The sequence below is a fragment of the Nomascus leucogenys genome, chromosome 14, assembly GCF_006542625.1.
Source record: "Nomascus leucogenys isolate Asia chromosome 14, Asia_NLE_v1, whole genome shotgun sequence".
In the NCBI taxonomy this organism is placed as follows: Eukaryota; Metazoa; Chordata; class Mammalia; order Primates; family Hylobatidae; genus Nomascus; species Nomascus leucogenys.
In genome coordinates this window covers 81,343,972-81,369,506 of record NC_044394.1, presented here as the reverse complement: position 1 = coordinate 81,369,506, position 25,535 = coordinate 81,343,972, and the positions used below count along the sequence as shown (strand labels likewise).

The following is a 25,535-nucleotide window of genomic DNA, read 5'->3' as shown; positions in this document are numbered from 1 at the left end:
GGAGATTATGCCTAAACTTCAGGCAGAAAGGGCCATGCAGCCTTGATTGGTTGGCTTTGGGTGCCTGGGGAGTGAATTCCACAACCCTGCAAAGTCTCAGCAAGTACCTTATCTGTGAGGCTCTCCCCTGGGGCTGCTTCTGACCTTCTGTTGGGGAGGGCAGGAGTCTGGTGCCCACCTAGCCCAGACATGGGTCCCAAAGGATTCAGGCATTTGCCTTCAGACATGCACTTTCAGCCAAAATATTTGGAGGTTTTCATGGTGAACTTCTCAGCTCACAGCTGGTGTGTGTGTCTGTGTGTGTGTGTTTGTGTCACAGGCACAGGGAGAAGTAAACCGAGCGAGAGAGAAACAGAGAGAGAGAGATACAGCAACCACTATGGCTTGTGATGAAGAGCTTGGACTTGGCTGGGGAGGTGGGAGGACCTGGGAGAAGTGAGGAGCAGATCAGTGCAGGTCTCAGTAAATGAAGGAGAGTGTTGCAGGGGGCAGAGGTTCACCAAATCTGACTCCTAACCTTCCACAACAGGCAACCCCTTTACTTCCTGCAGTTGTGGAGTCTAAGCCGCAGACTCGCCCTTTAAGGAGCAGCCTGAAGGGTGTAGGCTAATCCTTGGGAGGCATGCTAAAGCAGGACAGGGCTGGACGGGCACTGTATTATTTCACCGCAATGCCTCCCATTTGATTCATCAAACACTTGTTTGGCTCATTTTCTTCTGGCTAAATAAACAGAATGGTTGAAGTTTGAATTGTACAAATTGGCTTTCAACTAGACTACACTGTGAGCTACCTAGGAGTAATTAGAACTCACTTCAGGTCACAGGCACAAGAAAAAAGAAAAAGCCTCTCTGGTTATCAAGTTGTCTTTTCTTTGTCAGGAGGTGGGGTTGAGCAGCTATGGACACGGATTTGGAAGAGAAACAGGGAGAAAAGCAATGTCTCTTTAGCTTTTTAGGGAGTAATCAGAAAGAGTGCAGAGAAGAGCATGGGAGAAGTTCTCTCCTGCCAGCCTTGCTGAGTGCCTGGGATGCAAAAGCAAACAAGCTTCCTCTCCTGCCTTTGAGGAGCCGCAGCTATGAACACATGACTTATTTCTTTTTGTTTGTAAATTATTCCTTTTAACCATGGACCTGCTTGTTCTGTGTTTTATTAGAACCCTTCCTAGCCACAGAGAATTCCTAGGAGGTTGCATAACACATTAATAGAAATTCCTGACTTGAGAGAAAAGCGTAGAGCTTCAAGCACAGCCTGGGGACTTTCCTAGTCCTGTGGTTTTCAACAGCTGTCCCACCCCCAACAACACCCGTTCATGCATCCTTAAGGGTCTGTGGGTGTGTTGGGCTGCAGTGGGAAAAAAAAACATGCCTGGTGTCACGTGTAAAACCCCATGAGTTGGCTGTTTGGGAGGTGCTGGCTGACAAATAGTTTCCTTATAGCTTCCTCCATGGTTGCATAAATGGATGACATCCAGCAGAACCTGTTACACAGGCCTGGATGGGAGCACTAGATCCAGGCGATGGGTGAGGGAGGAAGCCATCGACCCTGCCTCCAGGCTGGGGTAATCCATACTTTCCTCCTTACCCCCCAGGATCAGCTTTGGTTGTTGGTGAGTAATAGGTTAATACCACTGAGAGAGCTGAGAGACCATGAAATCTAATTCCTTTTTTTTTTTTTTGAGAGGGAGTCTCACTCTGTCGCCCAGGCTGGAGTGCAGTGGCGCAATCTCGGCTCACAGCAAGCTCCGCCTCCCAGGTTCATGCCATTCTCCTGCCTCAGCCTCCCGAGTAGCTGGGACTACAGGTGCCCGCCACCATGCCCAGCTAATTTTTTGTATTTTTAGTAAAGACGGGGTTTCACCGTGTTAATCAGGATGGTCTCGATCTCCTGACCTCGTGATCCGCCCACCTCGGCCTCCCAAAGTGCTGGGATTACAGGCATGAGCCACCGCGCCCAGCCTGAAATCTAATTCCTTTATGTTAACAATTAAGTTCAGTCATGTCTGGTGGAGCCAGAGGTCCCCTGAGTTCTAATCCTCCGTCCATACATCCATTCATTTATCAAAAAATATTACTGAGCTATTACTTAGGGTCAGACACTGCTTGTTCCACTAAGCCAGAGCAATCTCCCTCTCAGAAAAAGCAAATTACAGAGCTAGTCTTTAGTGAGTTTAAATCTATCAGTTACAACTGATGCTTGCTTTTATGGCTAAAAGAGTTTTGAAGTTAAGTGGCTTTTAAACTACCTTTTGTATCATGCAGGTGAACTGACACTAGATGGTGAAAGATAGTCCTAAAGTCATTTGCTTCAAATTGATGTGGGGAGTGAAGGAGGAGAGGGATTTGCATAGACTAAGGGGTGGTAGACTCAGGCAGGTTCTTGGATGGCACCATGGGTGAGGAACAGGTGTTGGTGGAGGTGGATGATAGTATTAGGTTGGTTTTTAATTGTTGAGTCTTAGAAACCTACAGGCAATTGAAAGAAATTGTTCAGCAGTTATAGAAATGAAAATCTAGATCCTGGGCCAGAGCTTAAACAAGATGCATGTTTGGAAGTCATTGGCAAGTAGGTGATAATTGCAGCTATGAACTATGGCAATCCTCCATCTTTCTTCAAGTTCGGAAGAGTTTCAAACTTTTTAAATTGAAAAAGAATTCCTTAAAGAAATGTCATTGCTGTGCACTAGGTCAATAAACAGGATTTATTGATACACATACTTTTCTCTCATCCTCATTACATGTTCTGACGTCTATTCAGTTCACCAGCTTGGCCTCCGTTCGCTGAACTTGGAAAGAACGAATGTCCAGAGATCTCAACCCCATGAACATGGATGAACACCTTGTTTTACTTCCCTATCCTGGGCTTCAGGTCTTTTTTTTCCCCTCATTTAGGAGTAAGGTGAAAGAGCTTCCTCTCTTCTGCCTTTTACATTGTTATGCGAGCTTGCTAGTTAATTGCTGGTCTTCTTGGTGGGTTTCCTTCTGTGGTCGGAGAGTCAGAGTAGGTGGTTGCCAAAAAACTGCCCATGACAGAGTTGACTATGCCAGAGCTCCTTAATACAAGCTAGAAAATGAACTGGGTTCATCATTTAATTTTTTGAGTCAGGTTGCTGACTACAGGTCTTTATGATATTCTTTGCATTTTTCCATTATCTGGCATGCAGGAAAGATCATTTTTATTGTATTATGTTGTGACTCTTAACTTCCAATGTTTTTCTTTTTTTTAACTTGACAGTAAAACAAATAAAGGGTCAGTAATTAGGCTTTTTGTTTTAAGAAACTGAGTTATGGCAAGCTCAAGCAGTGAAGATTAATTATAAAGGTATGCAAGGCAATGAGGAAGACCCCTCTAGGGCTGCTGTAATAAAATAGTGGAGATTGGGGGGCTGAAACAACAGACTTTTATTCTTTCATATTATGGAGGTTGGAAGTCCAAGAACAAGATGTGGGCAGGGTTGGTTTCTGTTGAGGCCTCATTCCTTGACTTGCAGGCAGCTACCTTCTTAGCTTTGTCCTTATGTGGCCTTTCCTCTGTGTGACCCTCCCTAGTATCTCTTCATTTTCTTATAAGGACACCAATCATATTGGATTAAGGCCCCACCCTTATGATCTCATTTTAACTTAATGACCTCTTGAAAGATGCTGTCTCTATATGCAGTCACATTATCAGGTACTGGCAGTTAAACTTCAACATACAAATTTGGAGAGGCGGGCATGATTCAACCTGTAGCTGACCCCTCAGGAACCCAGGAATAATAAGTGCTTTATGATGAAGTGTCACAAAGATTCATCTAGAACCAAGCTGCTTTTAGGAATTTCAGAAGCAAGAGTTCACAGATCTTTTACCATCAGGATGAACTTGATTATGCTGTGTAATAAGTATCTCTCCAAACCTAAATAGCCAAAAACAACAAAGATTTATTTCTTGCTTGTACTATTTGCATTTTGCTAGCCAACAGGTCTCCCCCTTCTTAATGGTTACTCAGGTCTTTAGCTGATAGGGCAGTTTACCATATTGAACATTGCTGGTCACTGTGCTGGAGGAAAGAGAGATTTCTGGAGGGTCTCACCTCAGCAAGCAAATGCTCCATTCTGGAAATGACATATATCTCTTCTATTTGAAACTCTCTCTTGTCATTCTTTCTTGAGAAAAAAACAAACAAAAACTCTCGAACTCAAAAGTTGGCCAGGCGTAAACACATGGTGACAACCAACCTCAAAGAGACTAGAAGTGACATCCTACAATGTTCCTAGAAGGGAAAGAAATATTGGATAAGCAGTACTAATAGCTATTACATTGTCATTTCAGAGCCTCATCAGGGATGCATTTGGTCACTCACTCACACTCTGCTGCTTTTCAATTGAATTTTTTTATTTCTCTTCCCATTTGTATTAATGCATTTTTTTTTTTTTTTTTTTTTTTTTTTTTTTTTGCTATTAATGAATACCCGAGACTGGGTAATTTATGAAGGAAAAGAGGTTTCATGGACTTAAGTACCACATGGTTGAGGAGGCTTCACAATCATGGCGGAAGGCGAAGGAGGAGCAAAGGCACATTTTACATGGTAGCAGGCAAGAGAGCATGTGCAGGGGAACTGCCCTTTATAAAACCATCAGATCTTATGAGACTTATTCATTATCACGAGAACAGCATGAGAAAAACCCACCCTATGATTCAATTACCTCCCACTGGGTCCCTCCCATGACAAGTAGGGATTATGGGAGCTACAATTCAAGATGAGATTTGGGTGGGAACACAGCCAAATCATATTGTTTTACTGCTGTCCCCTCCCAAATCTCATGTCCTCACATTTCAAAAACAATCATGCCTTCCCAATAGTTCCCCAACGTCTTAACTCATTTCAGCATTAACTCAGAAGTCCACAGTCCAAAGTCTCATCTGAGACAAGGCAAGTCCCTTCCACCTATGACCTTTTAAAATCAAAAGCAAGTTATTTCCTTCCTAGATACAGTGGGGGTAAAGGCATTGGGTAAATACACCTGTTCCAAATGGGAGAAATTGGCCAAAATGAAGGGGCTGCAGGCCCCATGCAAGTCCAAAATCCAGAAGGACAGTCAAATCTTAAATCTCCAAAATGATTTCCTTTGATTCCATGTCTCACATCCAGGTCATGCTAATGCAAGTAGGTTCCCATGGTCTTGGGCAGCTCTGCCCCTGTGGCTTTGCAGGTTACAGCCCCCACCTCCCCCACCACCCTGGCTGCTTTCATGGGCTGGTTTTGAGGGTCTGTGGCTTTTCCAGGTACAAGCTGTCAGTGGACTGCCGTTCTGGGGTCTGGAGGCATCTGGCCTTCTTCTCACAGCCCCACTAGGCAGCACCCAAATGGGGAGTCTGTCTGGGGGCTCCAACTCCACATTTTCCTTCTGCACTGTCCTAGCTGAAGTTCTCCATAAGGGCCCTGCCCCTGTAGAAAACTTCAGCCTGGACATCCAGGCATTACCATACATTCTATGAAATCTAAGCAGAGGTTCCCAAACCTCAAATTCTTGACTTCTGTGCGCCCACAGGCCCAACACCCTGTGTAAGCTGCCAAAGCTTGGAGCTTACACCCTCTGAAGCAATGACCTGAGCAGTATTTTGGCCCCTTTTAGCCACAGCTGGAGCTGAAGCAGCTGAGACAGACCGCACCATGTCCTAAGGCTGCATAGAGCAGGGGGGCCCTGGCCTCAGTCCAGGAAACCATTTTTTCCCTCCTAGGCCTCCAGCCATGTGATGGGAGGGACTGCTGTGAAGGTCTCTGATATGTCCTGGAGACCCTGGAGACATTTTCCCTATTGTCTTGGTGATTAACATTCGGTTCCTCATTACTTGTGCAAATTTCTGCTGCAGGCTTGAATTTCTCCCCAGAAAATGTTTTTTTCTTTTTTACCTCATAGTCAGGCTGCAAATTTTCCAAACTTGTATGCTCTGCTTCCTCTTGGATGCTTTGCCTATTGGAAATTTCTTCTGCCAGCTACTGTAAATCATCTCTTTGAAGTTCAAAGTTCCACAGATTTCTAAAGCAGGGGCAAAATGCTGCCAGTTTCTGCTAAAACATAAAAAGAGTTACCTTTATTACAGTTCCCAATAAGTTCTTCATCTCCATCTGAGACCACCTCAGCCTGGACTTTGTTGTCCTTATCACTATCAGCATTTTGGCCAAAGCCATTCAACAAGTCTCTAGGAAGTTTCAAACTTTCTCACTGCTTCCTGTCTTCTGAGCCTTCCAAGTCTCTTGGAAGTTCCAATCTTTCTTGTCTTCTTCTGAGCCCTCCAAATTGTTCCAAACTCTGCCTGTTACCCAGTTCCAAAGTCACTTTCACATTTTTGGGTATCCTTATAGCAGTACCCCACTCTACCTGTACCAATTTACTGTATTAGTCCATTTTCATGCTGCTATGAAGAAATACCCAAGACTGGGTAATTTATAAAGAGAAAGAGGTTTAATTGACTCACAGTTCCACATGACTGGGGAGGCCTCACAATTATGGCAGAAGGCAAAGGAGGAGCAAAGGCACGTCTTACATGGTGGCAGGCAAGACAGCACGTACGAGAAACTGCCCTTTATAAAACCACCAGACCTTGTGAGAACTCACTCACTATCATGAAGATGGCATGGGGGTAACCATCCCCATGATTCAATTACCTCCCACCATGTCACTCCCCTAACACATAGGGATTATGGGAACTACAATTCAAGATGAGATTTGGGTGGGGACACAGTCAAACCATATCACCACTCCAGTTAGCTTCCATATCATCCACTCAATTATCCTTTCCCTTCTCTTAGTTTCTATTTTTCAGTTTTTCTGTCCCACAACTCATAGTTGTTCATGGTCCCTCATTGTCCCCTAATCTATCTCATTGTATTTCTCTAGTCATTCATTCCAAATCAGTTATGTTTGTGACAGAAAAAACAGTTACGATAGCTGCAATCTGGGCAGAGGGTTTCACCTCAGACTACTTCCCAGACCCCAGTCTATAGATAGACTTCCTGAGGGTCTGTCTACTCTCACCCTTGAGTAGAAAGTCCCCTGTTAAAAGTAATGTAGTCAAACAAGACTACCCCTTCCTCAGATGCTATGTCATAGAAGTTACCCTTACAGGGATCCATGTGCATGGTGGGGACCATAATTATCATGACTATGAGGGTTGGTGGTCACAAAAAAATGCAATTAATTATGATTAGGGCCTCAGCTATCAGTGTCAAATGAATCCATACGATTTAATATTATGACTACAAAGAGCCTTCTTACTTTGGTTCTTAAGGACAGTTAAAAGTCAGTACATTTAATGAACTGACATGGCTATAAGGTTTCTTTATTTTATATGAAGAGGTATAATGTTAGTCAAAAGTATGCTGTACAAAGTTAAGGATGTTACTGTAGAGTGTCACTAAACATGATGCAAAAAATTTGGTCAATAGATAAAATTAAAATAGAATTCTAAAAAGTATTCAGTAAATAAAAATGAATGCAGGAAAAGACAATAGACCAGGAGCAAAAGGGAAAAGAAAAAAAATATAGTAATATGGTAGATCTAAATCTAACCATAACAATATTACATTAACTGTTAATGGACTAAACGCTCCAATCAAAAGCCAGAGATTAACAGAACTGATTATAAAGCAGGGCTAAAATATATTCTATTTATAAGAAATGCAATTTAATTATAAAGACATAAATAAGGTGAAAGTAAATGGATGCAAAAAGATAAACCAAGCAAACAATAAGCATAAGAATGTTGATTTGGCTACGTTAATATCAGTTAAAAGATATAAAGATAGAAAATATTACAAAGATAGAGAAGGATCTATCATAATGATAAAAAAGCTGACTAGTCAAGAATGCCTAAAAATTGTACATGTATATCCACCTAATATTAGTGCAACAAAATACATGAATTAAAAATTGAAAAATTGAAAGGCAGAAAATGACAATTCCATAATTTTAGTAGGAGATTCTGATACCTTTCTCTTAGGAAATGATACTAAAATTAAGTAAAATATCGGCAAGGCATGGAGAATCTGAATATTATCAAACACCTTGCCCTAATTCCTATTCATAGAATATTATGCCCAACTACTGGATACTCAACATCATTTTCAAGTGCTTATGGTATGCTTAATAAAAATGGCCATACATTTGACAACTAAACAAGCCTCAATAACTTTAGAAGCCTTGATACCATACAGAGTATATTTTTTGTACACAAAAGAATTAAAAATATATTTAAAATATCTAGGAAATTCTTAATATTTGGAAATTAAAAAACAAACTTCTAGATGTTTCATGGTTCAGGAAAGAAAATAACATTTTAGATATCTTTTAAATAACATTTAAAAGTACTCCCAAAACAGAAATACTTTGAAGTGAATTTAACAAAGATATGCTAGATCCTTTCGTTGAATATTATAGAACATTGCTGACCGGAATTAGAAGACCTAAATAATGTCACATTCATTAATGGAAGAGTAAACATTTTTAAGGTATCAGTTTTCTCCTATTCGGTCTATAGATTCAATAAAAGCCAATCAAAATCCCAGAAAACATTTTAGTAGAAATTGACAAAGCTGATTCTAAAAATCTGTTTGGAAATGTGAATGACCTAGACTACATGAAACAATGTTTAAAACTAAAGAACAAAGCTAAAAGACTTATTTGATGACTTACTATAATGCCATGATAATTATAATAATTATACACAAATGACAATATTAATTAAAGAATAGAGATATAGACTATGAAAGAGACTGGAGAGTTTAGAAATAGACTTACATATACATTGTCAATTAATTTTTGGCAAAAGAACTAAGGCAATTCAATGGAAGGCAAAGTCTGTTCAACAAATGGTACTGAAAAAATCTGGTATCCATGTGGAAAACATGAAAATCACCCCTAACCTCAAGCCATATTTAAAAATTAACACAAGATGTATCATAGATAAAATGGAAAAGGTATAATTATAAATTTCCTGGAAGAAAACATGGAAGTATAATCTTTATGACTATAGAAACAAAGACTTTTTCACCTTGGAGTAGTCAAAAGACAGGAAAAGCACAAATTAAAACACACACAAAAAAGAAAAAGCAATGAATTGGATTTTATCAAAGAAAAAAATGCTCTTCAAAATGCACAATCAAAAAAGCAAGCTACATATGAAAGAAAACATTCACTATACATGCATTTCACAAAAGACATAGAGAATATGGAAATAATTTTAAATAATTTTAGTTCTCAATAAGGCTATAAACAGCTCAATTAAAAATAAAAAAAAAGATTTGAACAGATACACAATAAAAGATGACATATTCATGGCCAGTAAGCACATGAAAATATGCACAACATAGTAATCAGGGAAATGCAAATTAAATCACAGTGAAATGCCACCCATCCATTCAAATGACTAGAATTTAAAAAACTGACAATATCAAGTGTTGCCAATGATATGGAGCAACTGGGAATCTCATACATTTTTGGTGGTGTTCTGCAGTAGATAGGGTTTGTCCAAATCTACCTGAAAGTCCAAGGAAGCTGAGAGGCAGAAAAAAGGGATGGATATACCTAGTTTTTTAGAAATAAACATTTAGCAGAGACAGGAACAGAAGCTATGCTTTTGTCTTCAGCAGTGGTGACACAATATGATGGAGCACCGTGCCTTTAGTTCCCAGACCCAGAGCTTATATACCATAGAGAAGGAATGTGTAGGACAATTGTAGGGAAAGGCAAGAATGTTGTATAAATCTGTCTATGGGCAGAATTTATGGGCAAAGTTGTTTGAGCTTACTGTACTTACTTTACTTACTGTAAATCAGGGGCACAATTTATAGTATGTGCTTCTACAAAAAGAACAGTAGATAACACAGAAATCTTAGAGGCATTCCCAGAACTGGGATTAATCAGAAATCAACATGGTGGATTAGCATCCAAGATGAGGTTGCTTTAGGCTCCACAGGTGGGTATGTAAAATGATATGATGACTTTGTTTTGTTTTTATTCTATTTTTGAGAGAGAGTCTCACTGTGTTGCCCAGGCTGGAGTGCAGTGGCATATCTCTGCTCACCTGCTCACCGCAATCTCCATCTCCCAGATTCAAGGGATTGTCACGTCTCAGCCTCCTGAGTAGCTGGAATTACAGGCACATGCCGTCACACCCAGCTAATTTTTGTATTTTTAGTAGAGACAGGGTTTCACCATGTCAGCCAGGCTGGTCTTCAACTCCTGGCCTCAAGTGATCCACCTGCCTCGGCCTCCCAAATTGCTGGGATTACAGGCATGAGCCACCATGCCTGGCCTAATATGATGACTTTGAAAAACAATTTGGCAGTTTCTTAAAACTTTCACGTGTCTACCATACTACCTAGCCATTGTACTCCTAGGTATATATGCAAGAGAAATGACAACATAGGTCTGCAAAAAAGGCTTGTACATGAATGTTCACAGCAGCAACATTCAAACAGCCAAAAACTGGGGAGTTGGGAGTGGACAAATACTCATTAACAGGTAAATAGGTAAATAAATGAAGAAAATATGCCATAACCAGATAGTGGAATACTACTCAGGTATAAAAAGGAAAGGACCACTAATATCTGCAACAACTTGGGTAACTCAAAAACATCATGCTGAGTTAAATAAGCCAGAAAAAAAGAGTTCATAATTTATTATTCAAACTATATAAAATGCAAATTAATCTATTGTGACAATAATAAATTAGAGATTTCCTGGGGCCGGGGTCGGAGAGAAGGATGGACTTCAAATGAATGAGGAACCTTTCAGGGTTCTTGGGATTGTTCTATATCTTGACTATGGCGATGGCTTTATGAGTATCTACAACGCCCAGAATTCATTCACTTTAGATAGAGTTTATCATATGTAAGTCTTTCCTCAATAAAATTAACAAGAAAAAAAATGTCAGCACATTTGGAATTGACTCTTCACCTCTGCTGAGCCCTGGTCGAAGGACTAATTGTTAAAGGTAACGCAGAAGGACCGTTTGCCGAGACAATGAGTGAAGAGGAAAAATCTAACCTTTTTCTCCATGGGGCTGTGGACATGTTTGAGATTTAGCATTGGCTGAGCTTTTCCCTTCGGTGTATAAAAGGTACACACACATTATTGTGACTTGAAATGAACCCAAAGAAAATCTTTTGCAACTATAATGTTACCCAGAGCCTGGTAATTTGAAAGGTAAGAACTGTTTTTCGTGCAGTAGTAAGGATTGTGATTGTAAATGCAGTCTTCTTAATTATATGTACTACTTTAGCTTCTGAAACTGCCATGGCATCTTCCTGGCAGGGCACACTGGTGTCCAGAGACAAGGCTGGCCCAGTTGACTTTCCAGGCCATTGGGACAGTCTGGGTAGCTACTAATAAACTAACAAGCTATGTAAAAGAGTTTTAGTTTGTGGCAACAATATTCAAATCTTTGAGTCTCGGTCATATTCTCTGAGTTTCCTTTGGATTTGAGAGTCAAATAAACAGTCAGGTTCCACTTAACCTCATTCAGACTTTCCTTTTCTGGGACTGTGGGGAGTGTGTGACTCCTCACTGTGGCTTCACTCCTTTCAGTGTGAGCTCAACTCCAACAGTGCAATGCTCAGGCCTTCTCAGACCCATATGTGGCAGAAAGTGAAATTGGATTAAACAAACTCACCGAGTCAAGACACAACCACTAAGATTCTTTTGGATTCATTCAAAATCATACATCACGTTTTTTTTTTTCAAATACTCAGCCCAGGTTTTCTTATAGCATGGCTTCAGTTTGTTTAAATAAAATAGACCAGGATTTTAACAGTTTTGTAAAGTGTGACTGATACACAAACACACCGATAGATGTTGTCCAGGTCCTTCATGGATCAGACACTCAGAGTGCATTAAATGTACAAGAGTTTTACTAGAGAAACTCCTGTGAGGGAAAATGAGGAAGAAGCCCAGGGGGATGGGAGAGCCCTCAGGTCACAGTGCAGAGTGATTCCAGGGGAAGGAGAGAGGGAAGGACAGAAGCTGGATGGGACTGTCTTTGCTGCATTTCTTAGAGAGTTTATTAAGCTCATCAGGAACCCGCAGGCTAAAACACGTATCCAAGGAGTCCTTCGCCTTCCAGGAAGGGGCCTATCTCAGTGTCCCTGTCAAGATCAGGCCTTAGCTGAGAGTGGCAGATGGGAATCCCTGCAGTTAGAGATCTGAGGGGCTCTGACTGCCCCAGATAGAGAGATGGATGACAGACAGCAGATGGATAGATGATATATAGATGGATAGATAGATAGATAGCCAGATAGATAGAATTAGAAAATACATATCTGTAGTAGTTTTCTCTAGGAGGGATTGTGGGACATTTGTGGGGGTTTCCCTTTGCTCTTTTGCTTCTGGACAATTTCAACACTTTTTCATGTTTATTCTTAACCAAATTCAGTTTAAGATTTCTGCAAGTCTTTCTCTTTTTAAGTAATTCTTTTCCTAATACGAGAAATTCACAATGTTCATGGTATGTGTGTGTGTCTGTGTGTCTGTTGCGTGTGTCTGTTGCTTGTGTGTCTGTTGTGTGTCTGTTGTGTGTGTCTATTGCGTGTGTCTGTATGTTGTGTGTGTACTTGATTGGACCCATTGGCACCAAGCTTTCTGATTCTTCTTCATCTTCCCCAGCTTCCTCTCCTCCCAGAAAATACACTAGAAACTTATCTTTGAGGGAAGAAGCCAAGCCTATTTTAACCTTCTGCCCACATTCCCTTATCTAACCATGCTTATTGGCTACTGGTTACTTATTACATTGAACAGTGAGCACTAATTCATACACTCAAAACCTGCATCCTAGGCTCTCTTAAGAAACATGATTGAGCCATTTGGGGAATAAGCCAGAGTTTAAGACCTTGTAAAATTCAAAATAAAATTATCTGTGCTCTGAGAGATTTATAATGAAAACTTCTAGTCTGTAATACAATTTAATTTCACGGTAGGGTCATTTTGTTTATAAAAGCTGTACTGGGTGGAATAGTGTCCCCTCAAAAATCCATGCTCACCTGGAACCTCAGGATAGGATCCTAATTGGAAACAGTGTCTTTACAGTTATCCTTATTGAAGGTGAGCTCACACTGGACTATGGTGGGCCCTAATCCAATGCCTGGTGTCCTTATAAGAAGGTGATATGACACAGAGGAGACACACAGAGAAGACCAGGTGCAGATGCAGGCAGGGACTGTAGTGATGCCCTCACAAACCTAGGAATGGTGAGGACTGCCGGCAGTCACCAGAAGAAGCTCATAAGAGGCAAGGAAGGGCCCTCCCCTAACGCCTTCAGAGGGCGCATAGCACTGCCGACATCTCAAGCCCAGACTTTTAGTCTCCACAACAGTGAGAGGATACAGTTTTGTTAATTTGAGCCACCTAGCTTGTGGTACTTTGTCACAACATCCCTAGGAGAGTCATGTAAGAGTCAAGGTGACAGAGCCTTATTGTAGAGGTGCTCGTGGACAAAAAACTCATTAGCAGAGGGCCACTGTGCAACCTCCTGGTGTGCCCTCCCTGGTCAACAAAGTGCATTGACAAAGAAACATCCTAGATGAGGATTGATGGCACCTGAGCTACTTCGAGGCATGCCTCTCACTGCCAGCTCACATTCCCAAGCCCAGAGCCACTCTGTATGATGTTTGATATCTGCACATAAGGGAGTAGCAAAAAGTGTACAGTTACATGGTGACTGCAGCATAAATATGTCCATCCCATAACCTCCTGCTGCTTTTGCTTCTATCTGTCCCTAGAGGACAGCCTCCCTCAAACAAACATGAGGCATTCTTTAGAAGGGAGAGCAAGGAGAAGGCCTTTGTCATCAATGCACTCTGACTGTTCATGATTATGAACAAACCAAGACAGCAGCCTAGGGACAACTTTGCACATGATCAATCATTTACTGCCAACCTCTCTGTGGAAAAGCAACAATCTTATTATTATTTTTTTTAATAAGATAGAGTTTCGCTTTTGTCACCCAGGTTGGAGTGCAATGGTGCAATCTCAGCTCACTGCAACCTCTGCCTCCTGGGTTCAAGTGATTCTCCTGCCTGTCTCCTGAGTAGCTGGGATTACAGGCGCCTGCCACCATGCCTGGCTAATTTTTTTTTTTTTTAAGAGATGGAGTCTCGCTCTGTCACCCAGGCTGGAGTACAGTGGTGCAGTCTCAGCTTACTGCAACCTCCACTTCCTGGGTTCAAACAATTCTCCTGCCTCAGTCTCCTAAGTAGCTGCGACTACAGGTACATGCCACCATTGCTGGCTAATTTTTTGTATTTTAGTAGAGATAGGGTTTTACCATGTTGCCCAGCCTGGTCTCGAACTCCTGAGCTCAGGCAATCTGCCCACCTCAGCCTCCAAAAGTGCTAGGATTACAGGCATGAGCCTAATTTTTTGAATTTTTAATAGAGACGGGGTTTCACCACGTTGGCAAGGCTGGTCTCGAACTTCTGACTTTGGGTGACCCACCCATCTCGGCCTCCCAAAGTGCTGGGATTACAGGCATGAGCCACCATGCCCAGCCAAAAACAACAGTCTTTTATCAAGAAGGTGATGTTATGGGGAATCAGCAGAGGTCGGGCTTACAGAGGACCTGGAGGGGCCAGAACTAGCTAGGAAAGGGGCTGGGGGAGGAATGGCTTCCTGCAGGCTGCAGACCACAGCAAGGGGTCAGTGTGCACACAATGCAGTGTGCGGTTCTGGTGAGTCCTGAGGATGAAGCCAAAGCCAGAACCCAAGGGCTGTCAGGCCACACCCAAGATCAGTGGTGACACTGATTGTCACTCAGTGGAGACACTAAGTGTCTCCATAAGGAATTTGATTCCCATCTTGGAGAGATCAGAGTCAAGCAGAAGGCCTGGGCGAGCCTGGCAGGGTGCAGCATGAGGGGCCACAACCAGAGGGGCAATGAGAGCCAACTGTGAAGGTGAGGGGGCATCATGAGTTCTAGAAGGTCCATGCAGTCCATCTGTGCTTCTGCAGCACGCAGAATACCATCATGGCCACGATTCCCTTGAGTTTTAGCTTCCGTCCTCTGCTCTGATTTTTTGCATTTTTCCTGGTGTAGATAGATGCAAAGAGGCATATACTGTGATTTCGCAGGACTCTTCAGGGACTGATATTCCCAAAGGTCTTCATTTTCTGCAGAGATCTTTGTTCAACTCTTCTCTATGTCTCATTACCTGTACACTTGCTGCCACTTTTCAGGAGCTAGATCATAGTTCTGGGCTGTGGAGGGGCATGAAATAGTGATAAGTAGATCCCCGCAGCTTCAAAATAAATGTTGAAATAAATAGAGAAATAATAGGAAAATTCAGAGTGTGTGTCACGTAGGCTAGAGTCGTTTGGGGGATTTGGTGAAATCATGTGTATGGAGGGTATAACGGTCTAGGTGCAATCAGGTAAGATACTCCACACGATAGGTTAAATAAAAAATGTGAATGCATTATAAAATGTATGAAATATAATAAAGGCATAACTATAAGATATAAGGAAACTCTCTATGTACCCTAGGGCTGAGGGAGGGCCCCCAAGGAAGGACACGCTTCGGAGGGGTTCACCTCTTACTGGAGGAGGTGTGGACTGGCCACTGGGTAGCAGAGAAGTTGGCTGCTTTAGCCAGACTGGAGCTGGTCTGGAGTTGCTGGGCAAACAATCGACCACCCTCCGGAAGGCAGGCAGGGCCAGACATCAGTCAGCAATCCGGGGCTGCAGTGGGAGCCTGCACTTGGGAGATGGGAGAGAATCTTCAGAGGAGCAGGCTGCATGGCAGGACGGGGAGAAGGCTCTCAGAGGGCAGGCCGCTCGGGTGGAGCCCTGGGCCACAGACATGTGGCACATGGGTCATGCTGGGGCTTTTTGCAGACAGGTTATCAGCAGGCGGAAGCGGCAGGGTTGCAGAGGGATCACTTTCAGGGCCTGTGGTTCAGGCAGGATCCGCTGGAGTTCCTCACACCCACGTGGCTGACTCTCCCCACAGGCCCCAGAAGAACTGCAGGAAGGCCCTTCTGCCTGCACCTGAATGTCCCTTCTAGGCCCTTTACGGACAGAACTTAACTAGGTGCTCACTTTAAAGAAAAAATGCTTAAAGGAATTCCATTGTCTATTATAGAACACAAATGGAAGGGTACATACGGAGTTCAGAGGCAATAAATTAACTGCCACTGAAAGCTTAGCAAAGAGACAGGCAAGTAGTAGGTGCTCAGTGATTGGAAGTTGTGAGTATTACACTTTTTATTCAGTGAAACTGAATACATCTAAATTTTTGGGAATACAGTTAAAAGGCAGTCATCTTAGTAATTTTGTTGTGTAGTTTATTTTTATGTGTTACTTAACTAGACACAAAGCTGAGAATCTGCATGCAAAGTATTCCTAGTTTCTATTCATAATTCATATTTGTTTACTCTCTTTTTTGCCTAGGTCTTATACAATATGTTAATTGCCTTTACAAAGATGCATAAATTTGAAGACATAGAACCTGTCGACATTTTGGCTGGATGTGCCCGATTCATCATTGTGGGGCTTGGAGGGGTATTGTTTGGCATCGTTTTTGGATTTATTTCTGCGTTTATCACACGTTTCACTCAGAATATCTCTGCAATTGAGCCACTCATCGTCTTCATGTTCAGCTATTTGTCTTACTTAGCTGCTGAAACCCTCTATCTCTCTGGCATCCTGGCGTGAGTACAAAGCAAGGATCAAGTCACATAGTAATAGAAAGTTTAGGACCACATCATGTGAACCAGGCATCTGGGAAAGACATGACTAATGACGCTAACCCTCCAACATGTTGCAGGATTTAGGAGCTTCTAAACTTTTATAAAACCTGATTCAGGTTCTTTGTCAAACCAACGTTCTCTCCAATGTCTGCCTTCATCTTCTTCTTGTGATTTGCCTGAGGAGGAAAGCATAGCAATTATCATGTCAATTTAGAAAGCTCAGGAAAGCTGGTACAGAGAAGATCTGGGGAAACTTCAACGTTGAGTTCTCATCTCAGTAGTGTGTTTTTTTCCTTGAAATGTTTTTTTTTTCTTTTGAGACAGAGTCTCATTCTGTCGCCCAGGCTGGAGTGCAATGGTGCAATCTCGGCTCACTGCAAACTCCGCCTCCTGGGTTCATGGCATTCTCCTGCCTCAGCCTCCTGAGTAGCTGGGATTACAGGTGCCCACCACCACGCCTGGCTAATTTTTTCGTATTTTTAGTGGAGACGGGTTTTCACCGTGTTAGCCAGGATGGTCTCCATCTCTTGACCTCGTGATCTGCCCGCCTTGGCCTCCCAAAGTGGAAAAGTTAATTTTAAAGTTGAAGAAAGCCATGCACGAGGGACAGACATTCCTGGGCTCTGCCTTCTGCCGTGCCCCTCAAACCACATCACGCAGCCATGACTCTTCAGTGTGGGATGAAACTAGGCAGATGGGATAAGACTAGAAATCTACATTTCTTTGCTCTAATGAAAATATTTTTGAAATGCTTATCCGTATGTCCTTGTATCCTTGAGATGTTACCTTTGAATGAGGCTTCTCAACTTGGCGTATTAGATCTGATGATGTTGTTTTCTGTACGGCATTATCTTTCTTTCCAGCTATTCAGGCAGATACATTTAATTTTATTGTAGAGAAATACCTCTTTCAATTAAATGTAATAGTGTAAACTCTAGGCATCTGTCACTTTCCCACCTGGAAAATGATCAAAATTTCTAAGACAAGGCAAGTTTCTTTCTCTTTCCCATACTTGCTTAATGACTCTAGAACAGAAATATTTGAAATAAAGCCAATAAAAAAGACCCTTGCATTGTCTTAGAAGTTTTGATCATTTATGGTTGGATTGGAGGAAATTAGAACCTTGCTGAATTATTCTGTTATTTTGGTTTAAGGCAGAGTAAAGTAGAGAGTGTGAGTTGGGACTGACAAACTCTTCATGAAGAGGGCAAGAGAGAAGCATTCTGCATTGGGTGTGCCCATGGGAATTATGTGTCCTTTTATTTCACTGTGCCACACCCACCTTCCTATCACATTCAACCTTACCTTGTAACGATCTCTTAGGGAGGGAAAAGAGGGAGAAAGAAAATCTGTGGAAAATCTGCAGCCACAGAAGGGAATAAGGGAGATATTCCTGCATCAACACGGGCTTCACGCATCTGTGGCATTGCCTGTGGGGAGGGCGTTTTGTGGAGGGGGAAAACCTCATGGATTTTCTCTGAGACTCTGCTCCTTTTGTAGAATCACAGCCTGTGCAGTAACAATGAAAAAGTACGTGGAAGAAAACGTGTCCCAGACATCATACACGACCATCAAGTACTTCATGAAGATGCTGAGCAGCGTCAGCGAGACCTTGATCTTCATCTTCATGGGTGTGTCCACTGTGGGCAAGAATCACGAGTGGAACTGGGCCTTCATCTGCTTCACCCTGGCCTTCTGCCAAATCTGGAGAGCCATCAGTAAGAGACGGCAGGGCTCCAGAGTCTCCGGTCCTGCTGCATTTTCAGTTCTCTTATTCCCTTCCGCAGTGTTAAAACTGGAGGACTGAGTAGATGTTAACTGGTTTTACTGGTTAGGGTAGACTAGGCACCTGGTCATGAGCAGGAATGTTTTCTGTTTGTTCCCTCAGTCAGCTCAGAGTAATTAGTGGTTGATAAGGTTCTGCACTGAAGCAAGGCTGGGGCAAGGAGTATTTTTTTAATTGAAGGAAGAACTTTCACATCTACCTATTTAAATATAATTCAGTCAATGGAAAAATACATGTTTGTTACTTTTTATTTGGAGTTGCACCAATGTTTTTGGTTCCTAAGACCAACATATCCCTTGCGCTTCACTTCTTTGCAGATTTGTATCCTCTTGCACCTTAAATCAGATATGGATTATAAACTGTGGGCATTTATTTACACTTTCACTATAGGATAAGTGAGATCTTACAAATTGTATTCTATGGAAGACAAATACTGATAGAAAACATCCCCCTAAATAGTATAGGTGGTTTTATTTGAGTGTTGAGTGCATGAATGTGTGATGTATAGCAAACAAAAAAATCAGGAAGTGAATATTTTTAAAAGAGCTTTGTATTAATTAGTAAGAACAACTTTAGAGTGTAACTGGCATCACACCTATAACATGTAACTAATCTTTTAAAATGAGAACTAGTGGCTGATGATTTATCTTGTACATTTATGTTTCAAGAGCTAGAAAAGAACATTAATCACTGAACTACAATATATGTGTTGCCTTTTGATTAAAAGCAAGTCTATTTTTAAGTGACTTGACTAATATTTGAAGCATTATGTTAAATGACTTTGACCAATATTTTCAAGCCAATTACTCAAAGAGAAATTAGGTGAAATGGTTGAGAACTTATCTTGAACATATTAATTCCGAGTTCATTTAGGATGGGTTGCAGGCTCTATAGGAGATGAACAAGAATACAGAAATATTAAAATATATATAAGTAACTCTGAATATATATGTTTGCTGGCTCCTTGGGGGAGAATAGAGGAAGCTGTGATACAAGTTTGTTATCTCAAATCATTATCACTGGACTTATTACGAACTAGCTGTTTGATCTTGGACAGACATTTAACTGCTCAAAATCGTCTTCCTCAACCACAGAAGGATGGATTTGAACAAATTTCTTAGTTCCCTTTCAGTTCTAATACTTCGGGAGTCTACAGGGGAGTAGAGCTAATGCCAAGAGAAGTAAAATTATAGAGCTTTAGCCCAGCCAACAAGAAAAGAAACTACCTAGGAGAGGATTTATATTACAGGAACCTCGTCATTGTTAATCCTTCACGATCCAGCTCAACCCCATATTCTTACAGTTGAGGAAATTGATGGAAAAACCACCAAAACGTGACAAAATTGGCCACATCACAGCAATTGACAGAGCCAGGTGTTAGAATCCGGTTCTCGCCCTCATAGCCTGTTCTCTTCCCACCCTGACTCATCATAACTAATAGTAGTTCACACTTGTGAAGGCTTGTTACGTAAAAGGCTGCATCTTATGTTATTTATGGATGTTAAATTTATTTAATCCTTACGTTCACGTTCTGAGAGAAAAACTATGGCTACCCCATCAAGCAGATGAGGAGTCTGAGGATATGAAATGGTTAAGAACCTCGCTCAAGGTCACATGTCTGGCATGGAGAGGAACCAGGACAAACACAACAATATTTTAAAAAGTAAATTTGCTTATCTTTTGCACTATCCACGTGCCTATTATCAAAGAATGCTTGCTGGCAAGTCTGTGTGATGAGACGCACATGAGGATGTGAAGAGTTTTATTCTACTAAGTGAAACTCTTCTTTGATGCATCAGAGCTTTAATGAAAGGGCCTTTCCTAGCAGGCACCACTGCACTGGTGCTACCTAGGTTGTGTGAACCGCATGTGGATGAAAACCAATGTGGTAGAAAACTCCTCTATGTTTCAAGCAAGCTCTTCCACCCTAAACCTGCTGTTTAAGAAGCTCACTGGCAGTAAGAAGTGCCCACTCACCCCCTAACCCTTGCTAACTTCCTTCCTTGTTTGCATTGAACCTCAAGAGGGACAAGCCAACAATAAGGGATTTGATTGTAGAGACCACAGTCTCTAAGAGGACCCCTCTCATTTTTAAATTACAGACCTCCTTTGGATACCCAATGAGAATATGAGATGATAAGAATGCATTTATCCCCCCCACCCACTCAACAATATCTTTGCTTTGACTAGTTTTGGAAGGCGGGACAAAAATTATGAATATAGATTAGAAAATATATACCTTACATTAAACAAATCAAGATTTTATTAATTTAAACACATAAATACAGACACATACACACAACACATGCCAATAAACTATAGCAAAGATTCCCACTTGAAGTGCTACTGTCTCACAACTAACAAAGTGAGAAGCCATAAAAGATACTCTACCTGGGATAGGTAATCATGGATGTATGATGGAATTAGGCTGCATTGTTTGCAGGGCATGCACACACAACCTCAGTTCGCTAGCTCTGTATCTCTGCTCGTTCATGATCCTCTGCTCTAATACATATTTTCCCCTTTCTAGGCGTATTTGCTCTCTTCTATATCAGTAACCAGTTTCGGACTTTCCCCTTCTCCATCAAGGACCAGTGCATCATTTTCTACAGTGGTGTTCGAGGAGCTGGAAGTTTTTCACTTGCATTTTTGCTTCCTCTGTCTCTTTTTCCTAGGAAGAAAATGTTTGTCACTGCTACTCTAGTAGTTATATACTTTACTGTATTTATTCAGGTGAGTAGGTTTCCCTTATATTTAAAATAAATAGATTATTTCAGGACAATGTAGTAAATTAGTAAAATACAAATAAAGGCATTTTATCTGATTTTCAGATCTGTGCTCAATACCCAAACTAAATTTCTGGAGATTTCTAGATCATGTTTGTGACCATCCTTTAACTTCTAAAATATATTGCCTTTTAATCAATACAGCATATTAATCAAAAGATTCCTGAGTAACAGGTGACTAATAGTCACTCTACTCTACATTTCTGAAAATGAGATTCTAATTAGTACTAGGTAGCACAAGTTTTTGTTTTAGTTGGAGTTAGCTCTTGATGAACTAATGAAAGATTATTTTAATGGGTGAAACCAAATTCCTATATTAAAATACAGGCAATATACCTATTTTTATTGCAGTACTTAAAGGAATGAAAAACTGAAATGAACATTGGAGGATTTATTCTGTAATAGCTAGTACAAAAACATATAGATTGGACATTCTAATAGTTTTGTTAATAAATTTGCTCTCTCTAGTGACAGTCTTCATTACAACAAAACCCTTTATTTTGTTATTTCTGATCTAGGGAATCACAGTTGGCCCTCTGGTCAGGTACCTGGATGTTAAAAAAACCAATAAAAAAGAATCCATCAATGAAGAGCTTCATATTCGTGTAAGTTACCTCATAGTCACAATTAATAAATTAATAAGACGTTTCCCCTTTGTCACCATGAGACGTGTGCACACGTCACTAGACTTCCTCTTTCCTCCCCCACTGTACGAAGAGTGACTGTATAAGTTTCCTATGGCTGCTGTAGGAAGTTGTCACAAACTTAGTGCTTAAAACAATGCAGATCTATTGTCTTATAGTTCTGGAGGTCAGAAGTTCAAAATCCAGGTGTTGCAGGGCTGTGCTCCTTTCTGGAGGCCCTGGGGAGAATCTGTTTCCTCACCTCCCGCAGCTTCCAGAGGCTGCCTGCTTTCCTTGGCCCATGGCCCCTTCCATCTTCAGAGCCCGCAATGGCTGCATCCCTCCAACAATGATCCTTCTGCCTCCCTCTTCCACATTGAAGGAGCTTTATGATCCCACTGCATTCACATGGATAGTTCAGGAGACTGTCTCCAGCTTAAGATCAGCTGATTAGCAACCCTAAGTCCATCTGCCACTTAATCCTCCTTTAAACTAAACTACCATATTCACAAGCTCTGGGGATTAAGACATGGATATCTTTACAAGGTCATTGTTCTCCCTACCACAGTCTGTCCTCTGTCTCCCAAAGATTCATATCTGTTCCACATGCAAAATACCTTCCTTCTATCCCAACACCCCAAAAGTCTCAATATACTGCATCATCAATTCAAAGTCCAAAATATCATCTGAATCTTATCAGTTCAAAATCGCAAATCTCAATATCTCCATTATCTAGAGCAGGGCTCAGTGAGGCTCTGGGTATAATCTATTCTGAGGCTCAGTTTCTCTTCATCTACGAATTTGTGAAACTCAAGAAACAAGTTATCTGCTCTTAAAATATATGGTAGGACACTCATTGAATAACAGTTATAACCGTTGCCTTTCAAAAAACTATGGAGATAATGGAAGAAAAAAAGGAGTCATTGATACTAAGCAAACTTCAATGTTTCCTGGGCAAGCTCTATTTGGTTTCAAGGGCTGGGAATCCCCTAATCTCTTGCAACTCTTTGTTCCACCCTCTGGATTCTCAATTTCACCCTCTGAATCATACTTCCTTTTTCTTTTTATAAAGGTAGCATAAATTTGCAGCTGAGTAATTTTATCAGTCTATTTCTTGCTTATAGAATTGTGAGGGTCTGATATCTTTCTTTCATTTTGTCCTCCTTTTTTGTCCAAGCTGGTGGTGTTTCCATCAGGGTTCAACAGAGAAGCAAAGCCAGTAGGATGGATGGATATAGATAGATATAGATACAGATACAGATACAGATACAGATACAGATACAGATATAGATATAGATATAGATATAGATATAGATAGATATATGAAGAGATTTATTGTAAGGAATTGTTTTTCACTAGTGTTGGGGCTGGCTAGGAAAGCCCAAAATCCAGGGGACAGGCCATCCAGAAGAGCAGGCTGGAACCCTCAGACATGAGCCAAAGCTGCTGTCTACAAGTAGGATTTTTTCTTCATCAGGGAAGCCTCGGGCCTGTTCTTAAGACCTTTCAACTGAATCAGGCCCACCCAGATTATCTGGGGTCATCTCCCTTATTTAAGACAACTGATTATGGACTTTAATCAGATCTATAAAATACATTTACAGCAACATCTAGGGTACTGTTTGATTGAATAACCGGGGACTTGCCTGTCTAAATTGATATCTCAAAATACTATCACAGTTCAAAACTCTCCTGTTTGTTTCTAAAATCACTGTTCCAATGAAATATGGGGTCCTCTGCCCTTTTTGAATATAGGAGGGGCAAAGGGTGTTACTTCTTTTGCAAACATGGCCGAGTGGCAGATTTTAGTGAAAACATCCCAGTCAGGCAAAGATGAATATGACATTGGGCATGGTTTCTACTTGTTCGTTTAAGTTCAGCACAACATTGAAGGGATACCACTGTGTACAGCTCCAAGGAATAGAAATGAGAACTAATGTCCGAAGGGTTATAGGTGGAGACTTCAACTCAGTTAATGAAAGAGCATTCTGACAATCATTTCCTGATCGGCATACCTGAAGCTGAAGTAGATGTGTCTAACCAGTAATTGGGAACATGTGGCATAGTTGCTGTACATGAGATTCAAGCTTTGAGGAGATAGTTGAACCTGAAAAATTTTAGGTTTCCTCTATCCCTGAGAGTTCACCATTTAATACTAGAGAAACTGATGAATAATGAAGTCTTCCAAAATCTACCCTAAAGTTCATGGTCAAAGTGACCTAGTAAATTTGATTATTTAAATTCCAGGAAATCCTAATGAAAAATTTTCAAGGCCATTTGAAAATAATTAACAGATAAGGATAAGTAGTAACTGTTTTAAAACATGTAACTCCTTAACATCTATCTTTATCTCCCATGATTTATTATTTCGACAAATTACATAATCCACCTAAGTACATGGAACTTGGATATTTCACTCTTCTCTCATTTATTTTTCTTTTCCTCAAAAAAGTTATAATTTTTGGTAGAAGGTAGTGAATCAATTATTTAATAATTAATTTAATATTTGAATCTGTTTTTCAAAACAAAATTCAGAAGCCAGTATAGACTTCAATAATTTCAAATTTAAAATATTTGGAGAATAATTTCATAATTATTTTGAAGATTTGCACTTTTTCCTAAATTTCCATAAACAATTTTGGATAAAACAAATGCAATATAATTTGCTTGAGTGGTGAAAGGTAAGTACTTAGATCAAACAAGCATGTTAAAATGAGGAATATAGGTATTTTGTTATTCTATGTTATAGCAGAATATAGAATTATATTTTCAGAAATTATATGACTGGATAACAGTGTGTTCTTTTCTTTTGCAATGAAATTGAAAGTAAGTTATTACAATTATTTAGTATCTTAAATATGATATATTTTATTATTATTAATTATCCTCCAAATGATTTCAGTAATGAGAAATTTCCTAGATCATTCTAGAAAAGTATTATCCAAAGCGAATGCCTGGTGCCCTGTTTTCGTTACGTATTATGTGAATTATCAAGAAACTTATCTACAAAGTCTTTAAACCGCAAAACAAAGTTGAAATTACTATGAAAGGCTTCAAATATTTTATTACATGAACACAATGATAGAAAGTCAGATAGGCTCCAGAAAATTAAAGCCTCCTTTGTTTTTTAAAGTGTCTTAGTCGTCCTGTGTGTCTTTCAGAGTTTGCGTTTCTCCAGCAATCATTTTCTTGTGTTTGTTTGGCAGCTGATGGATCACTTAAAGGCTGGAATCGAAGATGTGTGTGGGCACTGGAGTCACTACCAAGTGAGAGACAAGTAAGGAGGCTGAGGGTTTCACTCCCTGACAAACGATGCGTGTGGCATGGGTAACTTCTAAAGGTTCCATTGGAAGCTGGGCATAAAACCAGAGAGAATTCAGGGAATGGAGACCAAGAAGATAAAGTGCTCCAGAGCTACCCCCTACAGGAAGCAGTTGAAATTCCAGGGCATGCTGAGCCTGGAAAACGAAGAATTTTCAACTGGAAGATGCAGTAGACTTGATGTAGGTTGTTTCAGAGAGAACTAGTACAGCTAATGGGTAGAAATTAGAAAAGTAGTATTTAAGTTAAAAACAAGGACAAGGTTCCCAATGATAAGATCAGCTCTACCACGGAATGGCCAGCTT

At 40.7% G+C, this 25,535-nt stretch overlaps 1 protein-coding gene across 1 annotated transcript in view; it reads left to right on the top strand.

The window, feature by feature from the left end:
* SLC9A4 (solute carrier family 9 member A4) overlaps positions 1 to 25,535 on the top strand; it is a 58,965-nt gene that overhangs the window by 13,433 nt on the left and 19,997 nt on the right. Inside the window, exons 3-7 of the mRNA XM_003274880.3 lie at positions 16,416 to 16,675; positions 18,215 to 18,432; positions 21,031 to 21,233; positions 21,805 to 21,891; positions 25,116 to 25,186. Of these exons, the coding sequence (XP_003274928.1) occupies positions 16,416 to 16,675; positions 18,215 to 18,432; positions 21,031 to 21,233; positions 21,805 to 21,891; positions 25,116 to 25,186 (839 nt within the window). The remainder of the gene's footprint in view (positions 1 to 16,415; positions 16,676 to 18,214; positions 18,433 to 21,030; positions 21,234 to 21,804; positions 21,892 to 25,115; positions 25,187 to 25,535) is intronic.